The following is a 16,530-nucleotide window of genomic DNA, read 5'->3' as shown; positions in this document are numbered from 1 at the left end:
ATAGGCTGCAAGTCCTGAGCTGGAGGAGCACCTCACCTGGTTGGGACCACCAAAATATTGCTCAAGTTCAGTCTGGTTCTTCTCAAGCAGACATTTCCTTCCAAACATACCGATTCAAACAGTCTTGCTGAAGGCATATGGAAGCCTCCAATGGGGGCAAGGACAGAAACATTGTTTTTTTCCCCACTGTGTACTTCTTTGGATACAGTATCATATTTTTCTTTCTTTTTTTCTTTCATACAGTACCAAGAGAATGTTTTTTTGTTTTTTTTTAAAGGTCTGTTTTTTCTGTTTTTCTTGCTTCATTTTGATGTGTCATCTTTTAAGTGCTTATGAGGAAATGCTGTAAGTAATTCTCCAGGCTGCTTTCACTTCTCAGCTCATATATTGCCGTTTCATTTCTGGGAGCGAAGCCAGACCAGGAAGTCCTTCAGGCTGTGGCAGAGCCGGAAGCAGCTCCTGCCGTCCTGCGTGTCTTGTTGTCTTTGCTGTGTTTGCACCGCATGGTTGATGGGCGTCTGCTTGGCGTGATCCAGGTACTCTGTCCCCCATTTCATCTCCAGTGGTTCTCTAGCACAGTACCCCAAATAGACTACATTTGATTAATTGAACAGTAGTATTCTGTGGTCTTAACAATTAAATCATACTAAGCAGTCAGAATCATTACATTACTAAACTGTCACCCATTTTTGTTAAATAGTGTCATCCCATCCTACCTTACAGGAAATCTTCATGTATCGTTGACGCTCAGAATAACCTTGTGAAGGAGATAGAACAGGTATGTTGTTATTTCATTTTTCACATGAGAGTTTCTTTAGTTACTATTGTCTGTTAATAAAAGGGTACGATTATACTACATAGGAATTTTGATTTTTGAAATTTGACATCACATCTTATCAATCGTACATGTACAATTCTTGTCACACTTTTTGATTGTATTCATTGAACTGCAATATTTTTTCCCCTCGAAAGTGGTCAGGCATAATATTCATAAGATTATAAAATACGAGCCCCATAGCTGGTAGTCATGTTATATAAATGTCCTGCTCTTTATAAATGCTACATACATGTTACTTTTACTTTCAGAAATCTCTCGACCTTGGCCATGAGCACTTTCTCCTTTCAAACCTCTGTGGCAGTTTTTACCCTGATGACCCTACATGTCAGTGCCCTGGATACATTTATAGCTGCAGTATATGAACATGCAGTCATATTGCCAAATAAAACAGAAACACCTGTTTCTCAAGACGATGCCTTGCTCCTTATGAACAAGAATCTAGATATTCTAGAGAGCGCCATTAAGCAGGCAGCTGAGCAGGTATTCTTTTATTTCTAATCATAATTTAAGGGAGAGACATGAGAGCTTGTGGAAGATTGGAGTATTGGAGTGTCTCTATTACATGTGGAGAAGTAATTTTGATTTGACTTATTCTGAACAGGATGCTCAAATCATTGTGACTCCAGAAGATGCACTTTATGGATGGAAATTTACAAGGGAAACCATTTTCCCTTATCTGGAGGACATCCCAGACCCTCAGACGACCTGGATTCCATGTGAAGACCCCCACAGGTATTTTAACTATCCTAGTTGTTTGTACAAAAGTGTTATAATTCTTTAAAAGGTGCACATTCACCACAGCAAAATGATAACTCCCAAATGATTATATACGTGGTGTATGTTATTATTATACTTATCTTGTCATTTGTTAGATTTAAGAAATTCTACTTAGATATCACTAAATGATCCTTTGGTTTAATGTCTTTATTACATTTGGAGAAAATATGTAAACAAGGTATTTATTATTAGGATTAGAAACTAAGGAGAAGAGGATTTCATAGATACAAGTAGTAAATTAATTTCTGAAGTGGATAGTGGGTTGTATTTGGCAAATATTCCAAGGTCTCTATTGAAGGTACCACATTTTAGTTCCATAGAGTCTCTGTTCCAGAATCTGCTTCCCAGGTAGGAAGACCATACTCTGTACTTTTCAGTGAACCCTAAGATCTTATGCTTTGAAACTTTGCATTTTCCTAAGCTCATAAAGATACGTTTCCTGCAGAAAAATGTAATACAGAAACTTCCTACTATAGAATATTTAATAGATATGTGTATATTTAATATATAAATCATACTGCCTAACAAGACTTGACTAGATTATCGAGGTACAGAGTGTACATTTCAAAACTTACAAGAAAAGGTCTCTCTGTCACACGTATTCTTTTTCATCTTTCAAATCCTCTCACTCTCTCTTACCCCTCTCACACTTCCCCTCACTCTTTCACCTCAAATTAAGTTTATCAAACATTCCTCTGTCATACTTTTGCTGGAGGTTTATGGATGCCACACATTTTAAGGCACTCCTCATTCTTCTGAGGTTTATATAAGGGCAATTAGGAAAAGGCCTATGTTTCCTGTTAGCTGATGCTCTCCATCATGTTTTTGAGAAATTTTCTGGTATGCAAAAAAGAGGCCAAATAGCTAGGTAGTCTTTCTGCATAGAAGTTTTTAGAATTGCAACAACCCATTTGTTTTTTTATCTCACAGTAGGATTGAGTTCTGGATTTCCTATTAAAAACAATGTATGTTGCAAATTTATGGATGAGTCAAAGATCACAGTAGCTATGGAAACTAGTGAAGGTTTGGGGACAGGTTCTTCCGTAAGGCTAGGAAATGCCTCTTTTATGGCCCTACAGTAGAAGGAACACATTTTGACAGAAAATGGGCTTGCCTCATTACACAATATAGTGATTCCCAAGTTTTTGGCATGAGCAACTAGAGACATGGAATTGCCACTTATAGGGAGCACTGAAGGAATAGTATGTCTGGGATGGAAATTAGGAAGTCAATTCTGTGCATCTTAAGTTTGAGCTACCCTTAAAACCTCCAAGTGGAGATGTCAACCTGGCAGTTACATATACGAGTCTGGCACGAAAGGACACGGTCAGGGCTGGAGATAAAAAATCAGGAGTCGGCATTTAGAGGGTTTTCACACTATGATGGGTTGGCCTATGGAGTGAGTTAAAGAAAAGAAGGGATCTAAGGCTTGAGAACTGGGACGTTCCAGTGTTTAGATTCGGGAGAGTTGAGGAGGAACCAGCAAAGGAGAATGAGAAGAGGAGCCAGAGAGTAGGAGAATGAGAGAGTGGGGTCCAGTGAGCAAGGTGAAGTGTTTCCAGAAGAGGATGTAATTAACCGTGTCAACGGCTACAGGTAAGTAGGAGGAGACCAAGTAAGATGTGGCTCATCATTGGCAGTAAGAGTTGTTGGGGGGGATGATAGAAATGAAAGCTGATCTGAGAGCTGTAAAAGAGAGGAGAAGCTGGGAACAGCAAAATAGCAGCTCTTCCTAGGAGTTTTCCTATAAGAGGGAACTGAGCTATGGAGCAATATTTAGAGGGGAAACTTTGAGGTTTATTTTAATACAGTATTGTTGATTAATCCCTCTGATGCGCTTTGGATCTCCAGGACTTCTTTATCTAATGTACCTTTAAACAACCGTTCCCAATGTCCCCAACCCCTAGCCCCTGTTAACCACCATTCTGCTCTGTGTTTCTATTGGTCTGTTTTTTTTAGATTCCACACGTAAATGATATCATACATTATTTGTCTTTCTCCATTTGACTTATTGAAATGTCTTAATTAAAATTGGATTTAGATTTGGTCACACACCAATACAAGCAAGACTCAGCTGCCTGGCCAAGAACAACTCTATCTATGTCTTGGCAAATATTGGGGACAAAAAGCCATGTAATTCCTCTGACTCCACGTGTCCTGCTAATGGCTATTATCAATACAATACCAACGTGGTATATAATAAAAAGGGAAAACTGGTGGCACGGTACCATAAGGTAAGAGGAGGGGTGGGATGTACAATGGTACCTGTTAGGAGAGTGCTTAATGCTGGGTTTGGGAGTTTGAGCTTCATTCCTATATACTACAGTGTTACTAGATATTTTTTTAAAAAGTGAGAAATAAAGAAAATGACATTTAAGAAAACACTAATCTGGAAAAAAAAGTGTAGGCAAAGACCTATTAAGAAGATGTTGCAATAGTCTAAGATTGAGATTTTTTTTGGTATATGTTAAACAAGTAATTTTAATATTGATACAAAAGTTACTAAGGTGACTATAATCTAGATACCATTTAATATTGAAATGATACAAAATGTTCCCAAATGGTATGAATCAGTTTCACAGAAGTTAATTTCCCTGTTTTCTATCAGACCACAAAAATGATCTTTCTCTTTATTTTCCACACCAGTTAATTTAATTACCCTCCTATAGATTTAAGGTCAGATCATAACATTTTTACTTTAAACTCTGAATTGAAAGAGCAAAATGACCGTAAGCCATAATTTTATACCAAGTGAGTAGGAAGAGAGCCTGGATTTTTAAGTGGATACGTTATGTGCCTGTCAGTGTGACTGTCTCTGTTCCTCCCCCCTTTTTATTCTAAACATCTTAAAATTGTAGCCTCACAGTCTTTTGAGTGGAGAAATTACCTGCCAGAAGTTCCAGTTAAAATATAAATATCAATCAAGAAGCATGACATTAAACCAGTGGTTTTCCAATGTTTTTGATCATATGTTGGAAAAAAAGAATACCTTGAGTGCTCAATAAATGTATATTTAGTTTTGCATTCATTAGTAAAACATAACTTTTAAAGTTTTCTTTATAACTTGGTACATTTTGACAACTTCTTTTCATACATAATTAAATTTTCATGTTCTCTTTAAATCTGTGTCTCATACTAGGAATAAAAATGTCCATGCTTCCATTTTATTGTTTTCTAAACTTTGCATTATTAGTACCCTTTTTTAACATACTTCTTTGCAAGAATGGCTTTAAGCTATTCTTCCATTTTTAAGTGCTAATTTAGTTAAGCTGATAACATCCTTGGTCAAGCAACTTAACCAGGACCCAGTGAACTGCAGGATGGTGCAGTGCACTGAATGTGACAAGCTAGCGGGGGAACCTGTGGTTACTCTAAATTTCAGGGCTTTCACTGTCCCCTCAAAGACCACTCATGACCCACGAGTTCTAACATATGGACCTATTAAGAGTACCTTTGTCATCCAATTCTTAAACTACTAGTAAGAATCCATTTTTATGTTTTAGATAGAAAATAAATGTAGAGCTAAATTTTAATAGTCTTGTTCCCAATACTTGCTGTTCCCTACTTTGCAGACCATTGTCTTAAACTGTTGACACATTTGGTTAGTTTTTCAAGTTTACTTGGAAGGAATCAGGGAAAATTAAGTACAATATTCATTTTCAACAGCAATTTTGAAAGCTGGATAAGAGTCTCCGGAATTGTTTTGGATGGGACATTGTAAAGATGGAAGTGGCATCCCTCATCCACTTAACAGATGTTTATTGTGCATCTATTATATTTCTAGACATCAGGGATTCAAAGTAGATTAATACACATTGTTCTTTGAATCCTGGAAACATAAAAAAGCTTCTTCAGCTTTCACAAAAGCTCTTTAGTCTTTTGGAATTTATAGGAAGGTATTTGGCTCCTAATTGAGAAGAGGGGATTGGGGAAGTAAGGACAGAGATAGAAAGAGAGAAAAGGAGGGAATGAGGGAGAGGGAGGGAGGGAGAGAGAGAATATGAATGATTTTTTTCTCCATGTTTTCCTTGGAATTTTACTTCCAATCTCCAGAGTCATTCACTTCCTGTAGATTTGCTGCTGTTGACCATAGCCAAATCTGTTACTAACTTTGGAGGGTTTCTACAAGTCACTTCTTCAATAAACAAGCCTTTTCCGGTTTTATCTTTTGCATTTGTTATAGTACCACCTCTATTCTGAGCCTCAGTTTGATGTCCCTGAAAAGCCAGAGTTGGTGACTTTCGACACCCCCTTTGGAAGGTTTGGCATGTTCACGTGCTTTGATATACTCTTCCACGATCCTGCTGTGACCCTGGTGGAGGATTTCCACGTGGACACCATAGTGTTTCCCACAGCTTGGATGAATGTTTTGCCTCTTTTGACAGCTATTGAATTCCACTCAGCCTGGGCTATGGGCATGGGAGTTAATCTTCTTGTGGCCAATATCCATCATGTCCACCTAAATATGACAGGTAATTCATGATCAGATGAGGTTCGCAGATTATGTTTCTAAATGCAGAGAAAGTAATGCCTCACATATGACCTGTCCTAATTTTTTGCTTCTCTGTTGGCACTAATCATGTTTTGTCATGCTTTCACAAAAAAAGAAAGGCTAGTGACTGACTAACAGCTATGATGGTATTAAGACCTTTATGTGTGTTATTTCATTTATCCTCACAACTCTGTTAGATGAGTCTTATCACGCCACTTTTATAGTTTGGAAAACTGAGGCACAGCGAATGCAAGTAACTTGCCAGCTAGTAAATGGCAAAGCAAGAAACGAAACGAGATTTACTCGAACATTGGCAAAGGGCAAATGAATGTATTATTAACGTGTAGTTTTGTAACAAATTACCCTAAAAGTGAAAAGTAAAAGTGGCTTAAAACAATAAACATTTATTATCTCACATTTTCTGTTGGTCAAGAATTTGGGACTGGCTTTGCTGCGTGGTCCTGGCTCAGACTGTCGCTTCAGGGTACATTACGCTGTTCTCTGGGCCAGCAGTCATAGGGAGTCATGATGGGCAGGCAGACTGCTTCCAGAAGAGCTGCCTCACATGTTTATTAACAGGATCCCTTAGTTCCTCAGTGATTGTTGGCAGGAGACCTTCATTTCTTGCCACTTGGGCCTCTCCACAGGGCTGTGTGCTGTATCCTTCATGACATGGCAGCTGACTATCTCCAGAACAAGTCGTGAGAGAGGAATGGAAGAGGAGGAGAGTGGAGAAGAGGGGAGGGGAGGGGAGGGGCCGGGAGTGGAGAGGGAGAGCTGCAATGCCCTTTATGACTAGTCACACGCTATTACTTCTAGCACGTTCTGTTCATTAAAAGTTAGTCACAAAGTCCAGCCTGCACTCAGAGGGAAGGGAAGTAGATCTACCCAGTGGAGAAAGGTGTTTTGAACAATTTTGGAGCACATTTGAAAACCATGACAGTGGGGAACAGGACAGAATTTTGCATTATCTTTCCCTACTTTTCAGTAACTGCCAAGTACATAGGTTTTATATTTGGTTTAGTTTCCCATAAAGCTAATAGATTATTATATTCAAAGTTATTTGGCATGAGACCATGAAACATCTGTTTTAATTTCATCCAAATGAGACTAGAAGTACTTAGGTGTTCAGTGTAACTCAAAGCCTGTGTGCTCTCATTATAACTATGGTGACATGACCACTTGCTCAATTCTGATGGGGAAACTGGCAGTGTTGGTTTTGTTTTTTAAAAGACTTGTTTTCCATTCACAGGCAGTGGAATTTATGCACCACACTCTCCCAAAGTGTACCATTATGATATGAAAACAGGATTGGGAAAGATCCTCCTTTCAGAAGTGGATTCCCATCCTCGAAACTCTTCTGCCTACCCAATAGCCGTGAATTGGAGTGCCTACGCCACAGCCATCAAACCATTCCCAGTACAGAAAAATACTTTCAGGGGATTTATTTCCAAGGATATGTTCAACTTCACAGAACTTTTTGAAAAGTCTGGAAACCTTACAGTCTGTCAAAAAGATCTCTGCTGTCATTTAAGCTATAGAATGTTAAAAAAAGAAGAGAATGAAGTGTATGTGCTAGGAGCTTTTACAGGACTTCACGGCCGAAGGAGAAGGGAGTACTGGCAGGTAAGCTCGGCTCAAGTGAAAGGAAGCGTTTAAGTGTCATTACATTCCAGGATTAACTTTTCATATTTGTCCCAAGAAGCCAAGTGCTTTTTCTCGGCATGACTCCATGCATTGCTAATACTACACACACACACACACACACACACACACACGTTGGGAGTAATCGTATGATATTTGCAATTGGAGTTAAGTATAACCTGATGCTTGCTTTAAGCACCTTTAAAAAAAAATTATTTCCCTGACCATGATTATTTCCTATTTGACTAATGAACTATTTTTACATATTACAATAAACTTCAATAAGGCTTCCTTAAGTAGCTTTGCTGATGCATTTGAATATAAACAGTCTTGTTTTAACTTTTAAAACCAACAATGAGTAGAGATACCACTTTTATCTTAATTTCTCTTGTAATCAGATGTCCTGGTCATTTTATTCTCTCCCAATGACAAATATTTAAAATGTAAACTTTTAATATAGTGTTGGCTATGCATTTGTATTTTCTTATACTCTGTGCCCCACTGCCTTCTCCTAGAGAAAAGGATATGGGAAAAACAGATGGACAAAATTGTAATCATCATTTTAGCTTCAGTACTACTGTTGCCAAAAGACCTCTATTCTCTTTTGCCAACTAATCATCTGACAAGCCTAACTAATGGTTTAAGTCTAACTTAAACTGAATTCTTTCTTTTAATCCATTTGTTACCCAGGAAGTGGGGCTGGTTCTCAAATCATTTGCCATAATTTAAAGCAGGTAATTTAAAGAAACATGATCCAAATCCCTTTATCAAATGGAGAAAATACTTGCTTTGCTATGGTTCTAAAATGAGTCAACAATTCTAGTACTAGTAACTTAGATATAAGGCATTGCATTTTATCTGCATCTGTTCCATACAGGTATGCACAATGCTGAAATGCAAAACAACTAATTTGATAACTTGTGGACAGCCAGTAGAAACTGCTTTGACAAGATTTGACGTATTCTCCCTAAGTGGCACATTTGGAACGGAGTATGTTTTTCCTGAAGTGCTACTTAATAGAATTCAACTGTCACCTGGAAAATTTGCGGTAGGAGGATTTTAAGAATATTTTCATTTTATCTGTTCTCTGAAGCTAAGTAAAATAGGCTATGGCAACTCTATCAACTTTTACTGTGTAACAAACCTCCTCAAACCTTAATGGCTTTAGACATAACCATTTTTTTAGCCCTTATTTTGTGGCTGACAATGTGAACTTGACGTAGCTAGGCTGTTCTTCTGGTTTGGTACAGGCTTAGTTGATCTTGGCAGGGCTCATTTGTGCCTCTGCCACTAGCCGGTGGCAGAGGCTGGCTGGTTTGTGATGGCCTTGCCTGGGACAGCTGGGATGACTGGGGACACTCTGCCCTTGAGGTCTCTCCTCCTCCAGCAATCTTGTGCTTGTCCACGTGTTAGTTGAAGGAGTCCAAGAGCATCAACAGGGAAAACCACAGTGAGACTTTTCAAGTCTCTTCTTGCACCATATTTGCAAATATCTCATCAACCACAGCAAGTCACATGACCAATGTAGATTCAAGGGTTAGAAAAATAAATGATGCAGACCTTTCAGTGGGAAGAGCTATAAAATCACATTGCAAAAGGGCATGGATAAAAGAGGAAATTTCTTGGCCATTTTTCCAATTTACAGCCACTTACTGCAAAGTGATGGCACTTCATTCAAGTAATACGATAAGATACCTAGAACTTATGAAGCCAAGGCACCATTCATTGAAAAATGTTTGTTTATAGATTTTTAATTTCCTTTTGTCACATGTGGAAACAAACTGAAAATCAAATATTTATTTCACAAATTATAATGGCTATAACCAAATAATTCACAAATTAAGCTGGTCTCAAATTAGAATTCAGACTGTAGGTTTATATCTACTACCGTGTTTCCCTGAAAATAAGATCTAGCTGGACAATCAGCTCTAATGCGTCTTTTGGAGCAAAAATTAATATAAAACCCGGTATTATATTGTATTATATTGTATTGTATTGTATTGTATTGTATTATATTATAAGACCTGTCTTATATTATAGTAAAATAAGACTGGGTCTTATATTAATTTTTGCTCCAAAAGAGGCGTTAGAGCTGATGGTCCGGCGAGGTCTTATTTTCGGGGAAACACAGTAAGTAATTATGTAACCTTGTGCAAGTCGGTTAACCTCTTGTGAAAGGGAGAGAATATCTTAACCTCTTGTGAAAGGGAGAGAATATCTTCCTCGCTGATTAGGTGAACATCAGATACAATAAGGCATGTGAAAGTACTTTGTGAACAGTGAAGCATTATACAAATATCAGGATGTATTTTTAAGTACTTACTACAAAAGCTTTACCTGGTTAACCAAGTTCATTAACAACTGGGAGGAAAAGCTTGCCAGAAATAGGCCACATGTTTTGAACATCATGTAAGTATAGTTCAATGTGCAGATGGGCTGGAGGAGAAAGAAGTCAAGTCTTATTCCAGATCTAGTAAATCAGAATCTCGAAAAGGTGGGACCTATACTTTTTCAGAGTTCCACAGGTGATTTTGATGGGTAAGAAGTACCAGTTTAAGGGATAATAAAATAGGTCAAATTATATTAGTATATACTGCTGAGAGGGCTAGTAAACTGTATAACTTATTTTTGGAAAATGTCTACCAAGAAACCAGTAAAAATACTAAGTTCTAGCTAGAACCTGAGAGACAATCACTGATCTACAACAATTAATCCCAAAAAGGTCCAAATAGACAAAATTTTACTATACTGATGAAAAGTCACTAGAAAATAAAATATCTGTGTTTAACTTGTTTTATACTTTCACCCAATTTGAAATACAGCTCTGATATTTTATTTTTGTTCCTTTAATGAACAATTTAATAAATAAGGAATAATTTATAAACAATGAACACTTAATAAACACAGTGAACATTTAATACTTGCTATTATTCATTTAATTACCAGCAGGTTGTGATGTGTTTGACAACTCGTTAGTGACCTGTGTCTTTACGTGTATGTGATCACCACGGAAATTATCTTCTAAGATAGTTAGTTATTTTCTTTTTCCAGTTATAAAGTATCTGGTTTCTCAATTTTTAATTTTTTTTCCATCAAAATGGTCCTTTCCACAACTAATGGATTCATTTTCTTTTATTCCTGTTCTAGTGTCTGTTTGTGTTTCTTCCTAATCTTGTCCCATCAGTTTGCACACGTTACTCCCTTATGAAGAGGCCTGTGTGACTCAGGATACATCTGGTCATTCATGGCTCTTACAAACTGATCGCTGCCTTCCTCTTTTATGGCTTATTTTCCTCTTCACTGATCTTCAGCTCTAGACAGTGGTGTGCTATCAATTTAAACAACCCACGCTCCGAGGAAGAAAAGAAAAAGCCCTGATTTGTGGCGTTTGCTAGTTTTCATGGTGTAAATGTTCCGACCATGATCAATTCCAAGAATGACTGTGTTTACCAACCAGCTGTTAAAAGTTCCCAGGATTTTAACAGTCTGTCCTGGCAAGCTGATGCACCACTAGCTGCAGCATACCACTGGTTCTAACCAACTGGAGTGAGACAGCACATCGCCTAGACCTGTCACACGCACTTCTGTCTCAGAAGGAGACTTTGCTTCTTTGATTTCCACTCCCCAACACGTCTTCTGTTATCAGTCCCAGAGAGAAATTCCATTAACTGCTCCTTGTGGCAGGTTGTGTCCTACTCTGTGGAGCAGATGAGTCCAGCTTCTTCTTCTCAGACCTCCTAAGCATTTTATCGGTTTCCCTCTCTAATATACTGATTTCTCCCTGTATGCTATGCTTAGGATCTGCTCAGTTTCACCTTTAACGTTTATTATTATTTTTTGATTACTTTCAGGGGTACAGAAACAACATAGCGATTAGACATTTACACCCCTCACAAAGAAATAACCCCTCCTGTCTACTACCCCTCTGACATTGTACATAGCTATTACAATACCATTGTATATTTCCTATACTTTATATCCTGTGACTATATATTATATCCTGTGATTATATAATATATATATTATATATCAAATTATAGTTGACATTCAGTATTATTTTATATTAGTTTCAGGTGTATAGAGCATTGCTTAGGCATTTATATAATCTATGAAGTGACCCCCTCGATAAGTCCAGGACCCATCTGGCTCCCATATCTTTACAACATTATTGGTTACATTCCCCATACTGTATTTCACATCCCCGTGACTATTTTGTGACTACCAATTTGTACTTTCTAACCCCTTCACCTTTTCCCCCATCCCCCAAATCCCCTCCCATCTGGTAACCATCAGTTTTTTTCTCTGTATCTATGAGTCTATCTCTGTTTTGTTTGCTCGTTTATTCTGTTCTTTAGATTCCACATGTAAGTGAGATCATATGGTATTTGTCTTTCTCAGTCTGACTTATTTTATCTAGCATAATGTCCTCTAGGTCCATCCATGTTGTTGCAAATGATTTCATTCTTTTTTATGGCAAAACCAAAATGTCCATCAACAGACAATTGGATAAAGAAATTGTGGGACATTCACCTTTAATTTTTAAGCTTCTTGAGGGGAGGGTGTGATTTTACTCCTCTAGCTCCTGATTATCTTGCTCATAATTGGACTAAAATCTTTGCTGCAGCTGATTTTTGACTTTTCATGAAGGGTTATAGTTGATCCTTGAAATTCAAATATTGTGCCTTTTTAGAGTGGTTGTACTCTCCATTACATATATTAGGTTGGTGCAAAAGTAATTGCGGTTTTTGCAGTTAGTTTTAACCTTTTAAACCACAGTTACTTTTGCACCAACCTAATAAAATGGTTGTACCCTGCCTGTGCTTCCTGTTCCCAGTCACCCCACCCCATCAAGCTGGAACTACTTGATCAACCATGACATATAGGATTGTTTCAAAAATATTATTCTACTTGCAATGCGTATTTTAATCGAGCTGACTATATTTTCCCACTTTTCTTTAGGTACTAAACGATGGGCGTTTGGTAAACAAGAATGGATTATCCGAGCCTATCCTAACAGTGTCTCTCTTTGGGAGATGGTATACTAAGGACTCACATTCCATCTCAGGAAGTACCAGCAATTTGGCAACAACTTACCTGCTAATGTCCACTTTATTAATGATAACTTTGCAAAATATTATGATGGTGTAGGATATCTCTTTATCACATTCATTTTTGCAGCATATATTTTATTTGCTAAATGTGTTTATCAGGTTCCCAAGTTTACTAAGAAACTTTGAAGGGCTATCTCAGTAGTATAGGACAACGATTTCTAAATATGTGTTTTGCACATCAAGAATTATTTTTAAGTATTATGGTCATGTTGCCTCCTTTTTTGGCTACTCTGAAATGTTGCTGTGTGGGATCATGGAAAGAGCATGGGTGTTTGGGTCAGATAAATGACAATCAAATCTTAGCTCTAGCTTTATTTACTCTGTGACCTTGTGTGTGCTTGTGTGTGAGAGGGAACAAAGTAAAGTGCTTTCGGGCCATTGTAAACACAGTTGTGTCCTTTGAAGAGAGCGGTAATGATGGGAATTGAGGGGTTTATGACTGAATTCCATTTGACATTAAAGATAATTTGAGTTCATCTATTTTCCTATGTTAATGATTAGGGGGAAATTTGCTCTCTAATCAGATAGTAATATTGCAGTTTATCTTCACAATGAAAGTTATTGTGAGATGTTCTAGAAGAGATGACAGTTAGTCCAGGTTCATATTAAAGGAGACCTGGCCCAGAGCATTCATAGCACCAAAATACCTCACCTGAAGGCTGTGATATAATTTAACAGGCCCAAATCCCGTAACACAAAAGCCATGACTGTTAATTGTAACACTATTTTCAACATTGGGCAGTCTATTTTTTTCAAAAAATATATATCATATGTTACTTAAAATATATTTGTTACTGATCGTTTAGTACAAATTATCTTAAAATTAAGGAAATAAATTTTCAGATTTTTTGGTCAGATTTTATATCTCCAAAATTATGTTAAGTCGAGAACTTTCACATCAAAATATCAAAATTGAGGCATTTATGTTTTGTTTTTATATATTGTTGTATATCTACTCCTTACAGATTCAATTTGAATATTCTATTAAAATGCAGTAGAAAACTTAAGACTCCTTTTATAATGAAGTGGTTGCCATTAAGAGAAAGGAAATGGAGGTTAAGCCACATTTTGTGTTTAATTTTGAGAAAGGTTTATATGTTGCCTGTGTTCAACATTGGGACAAGATGGTCATTTTAAAGTGGTGGTGAGTGTGTGTGTGTGTGTGTGTGTGTGTGTGTGTGTGTTTCAAATCACATAACCCTCAAAATGATATGTTCTTTTTTCTTGAAATATGGAACATTTCAAATTTGCCAGGTTTCTGCTTGAGAAAGTTAGGCATTATGCAATGGTATTGCTATGTATATTGTGCAATGATATTTTACTGCAAAAAGTTAAACTCTTGTCTTGAAGTCAACAGCTGACCCTACCCCCACTGGTTTGAGAAAGATATAAACAAGGAGCTCCTCACAGATTCTAAGGAACGGTTTTCCCCCTGATTCACATTTTGGGCTATCAGCTGTGCTTCAATTCATTTAAAAACAAAACCAAAAACAATAAAACAGCACCAAGTCCCAAGGTAAAGGAAGAGTACTTAACTCAATTGTAAAATTTCTCCCATCACAACTTTTTAACCCTTATCTCCTCAGTGTTTTTCACACACACATATTTTATTTTACCATACAACTCAAGCATAGTTTGATTTGGCTTTGATTTAGGGAAATGCACCTAAAGAAGTAGCTCTTTAGTTTCTGAAGAGTGTGATGTCAGAATCCAGTTTCTTTGATAACCATTTTTCTGTCTCACCTTTAAATTTTCCTGTGGTTTTGGAGGGAATAAATAAGCCTCTGGTTTTCATTTATTTGGCTTTCACCAAGCTTTCCTCTTTTTTTTTTAATGAAATGCTCTATTACAACTTCCTCAATTACAGCCCCTGTATTATAAAGCCAGACCTTCGGGTTTCTCTCAACGCTCACTCTCTAACCTTTGTTCTTCCATCCAGATAGCATTTATTGACTTCATATTGTGTTCCAGGTACTAGGTCCTGGAACATCGGTCTATGCATTCCTTTTCTTTTTTTTTTTTTTTCAATTTCAGGTGTACAAAACAATATAATAGTTAGACATTATACCCCTCACAAAGCAATACCCACTGTGGGGACAGAGCCAGGAGTGCAATTTCCAGGCTCTCGGGCTCACATGGAAAGGTGCTGGCTCAGGTGGTAAATGGCCATCAACTGTGATTGGATGGCCATCAGCTGTGGCTAGTTGGCCATCAGCTGTAATCAGTGAGCCATTGGCCACTAATATAATTGCTGTGGCTACAGATGGGGGCTAGCAAGAAGATGGTGCCTGAGCTAGCAAGTGCAGATTGCAGTTATCATGGCTGATTGCAGTTAGCAAGTTGGGTTGGTTGATTGACAGAGAAGCGGATGGCAGGTTGCAGGTCGTGTGGCTCCTGTTTCCTGTGTCTCCAACCCAGCCGCCAGCCAGAATACAGTGGTATGACTCCCCTACCTATGGCTGTGGGTGTTCCTTTTTGACCTAACCATATCCTGTGTTCTTATGTGGGGAGTGGGACCAGAAATCCCACCTGACACCCTGCATGACACATGGCGCAGCAAGGAGGGTTCGGTGTTGGCTGAAACTCTCCAAAAGATAATGGAACAGTTTATACGTATGAAAGCTCAGTCTCAGAAAGACCAGGAGGAGCAGCTGCCCAAGAGCTGGACCCCCGTGGAGGGGTGGGAAGACATGGATGGTTCCCCAACCAGCATAGGCCAGAGAAAGCGAAGGTCTTTGCGGCCCTGTGGGCTGGGAAGTGCTTGCTGAGGCCCTCACCCCCAGTTTGGGGAGGACTTGGAGCCCTTGCCCTGTGGAGAGGGCACACATTGTGAGGCTAACGCACAGCCCTGGCGAATGACTGTGGACTATGGGGAATGGGCTCCATCCCTAATTTAATGGACCGCTTGACTGTTTGCTTGGGAACGTACCACCATGTAGTGGAACTGGCAGATGTTTACTTTTGTATCTCAACCGGCCACCGTCGAGAATATATGAGAACCTTGACTGTGTCCAGAATGACTGGTGGTGCCCTGAGAAACCCTGGCCGTGCCCAGGAAGACTGGCTATGCCCAGAAAGACTGGCGGTGCCCTGAGAGACCTGGCTGTGCCTGGGGAGACTGGTGGTACCCTAAGAAGGCCAGGAAGTCTGACTGTGCCCAGAGAGAGTGGCAGTGCCCTGAAAGGCCCGGGCTGTGTCCAGGGGGTCTGGCTGTGCCCAGAGGGTGGCAGTGCCCTGAGAACCCTGACTGATCCCAGGAAGTCTGGCTGTGCCCAGAAGGACTGGTGGTACCCTGAGAAATCCTGGCTGTGCCCAGGAAGTCTGGCTGTGCCCAGAGAGAGTGGCAGTGCCCTGAGAGGCCCTGGCTGTGTCCAGGAAGTCTGGCTGTGCCTACAGAAAATGGCAGTGCCCTGAGAGGCCCTGGCTGTGCCTGGGGAGACTGGTGGTACCCTAAGAAGCCCCGGAAGTCTGGCTGTGCCTAGAAGGACTGGTGGTGCCCTGAGAAATGCTGGCTATGTCCAGAGAGCCAGGCTGTGTCCAGGATATTGCATTCACCTCCAGGCTCCTCGTGTAGTGCCCCTAGCGGAAGACACTTGTCATGTAAATTGTGAGGCGAGACCCTGTAGGGGTGGAGTGTGGGGACAGAGCCAGGAGTGCAGTTTCCAGGT

At 39.0% G+C, this 16,530-nt stretch overlaps 1 protein-coding gene across 1 annotated transcript; it reads left to right on the top strand.

The window, feature by feature from the left end:
• Positions 1-384: 384 nt before the first annotated feature.
• Positions 385-13,338, top strand: LOC117020605 (vascular non-inflammatory molecule 2-like). Its single transcript, XM_033103214.1, has 9 exons — positions 385-536; positions 724-778; positions 1,087-1,318; positions 1,440-1,570; positions 3,657-3,849; positions 5,799-6,087; positions 7,360-7,733; positions 8,629-8,799; positions 12,711-13,338. The coding sequence occupies exons 3-9, from the start codon at positions 1,106-1,108 to the stop codon at positions 12,897-12,899; spliced, it is 1,560 nt and encodes a 519-aa protein (XP_032959105.1). The 5' UTR covers positions 385-536; positions 724-778; positions 1,087-1,105; the 3' UTR covers positions 12,900-13,338.
• The last annotated feature ends 3,192 nt before the right edge of the window (positions 13,339-16,530 follow it).

This window comes from Rhinolophus ferrumequinum, chromosome 3, assembly GCF_004115265.2.
Source record: "Rhinolophus ferrumequinum isolate MPI-CBG mRhiFer1 chromosome 3, mRhiFer1_v1.p, whole genome shotgun sequence".
NCBI lineage: Eukaryota > Metazoa > Chordata > Mammalia > Chiroptera > Rhinolophidae > Rhinolophus > Rhinolophus ferrumequinum.
This window is presented reverse-complemented; position numbering and strand designations above follow the sequence as displayed.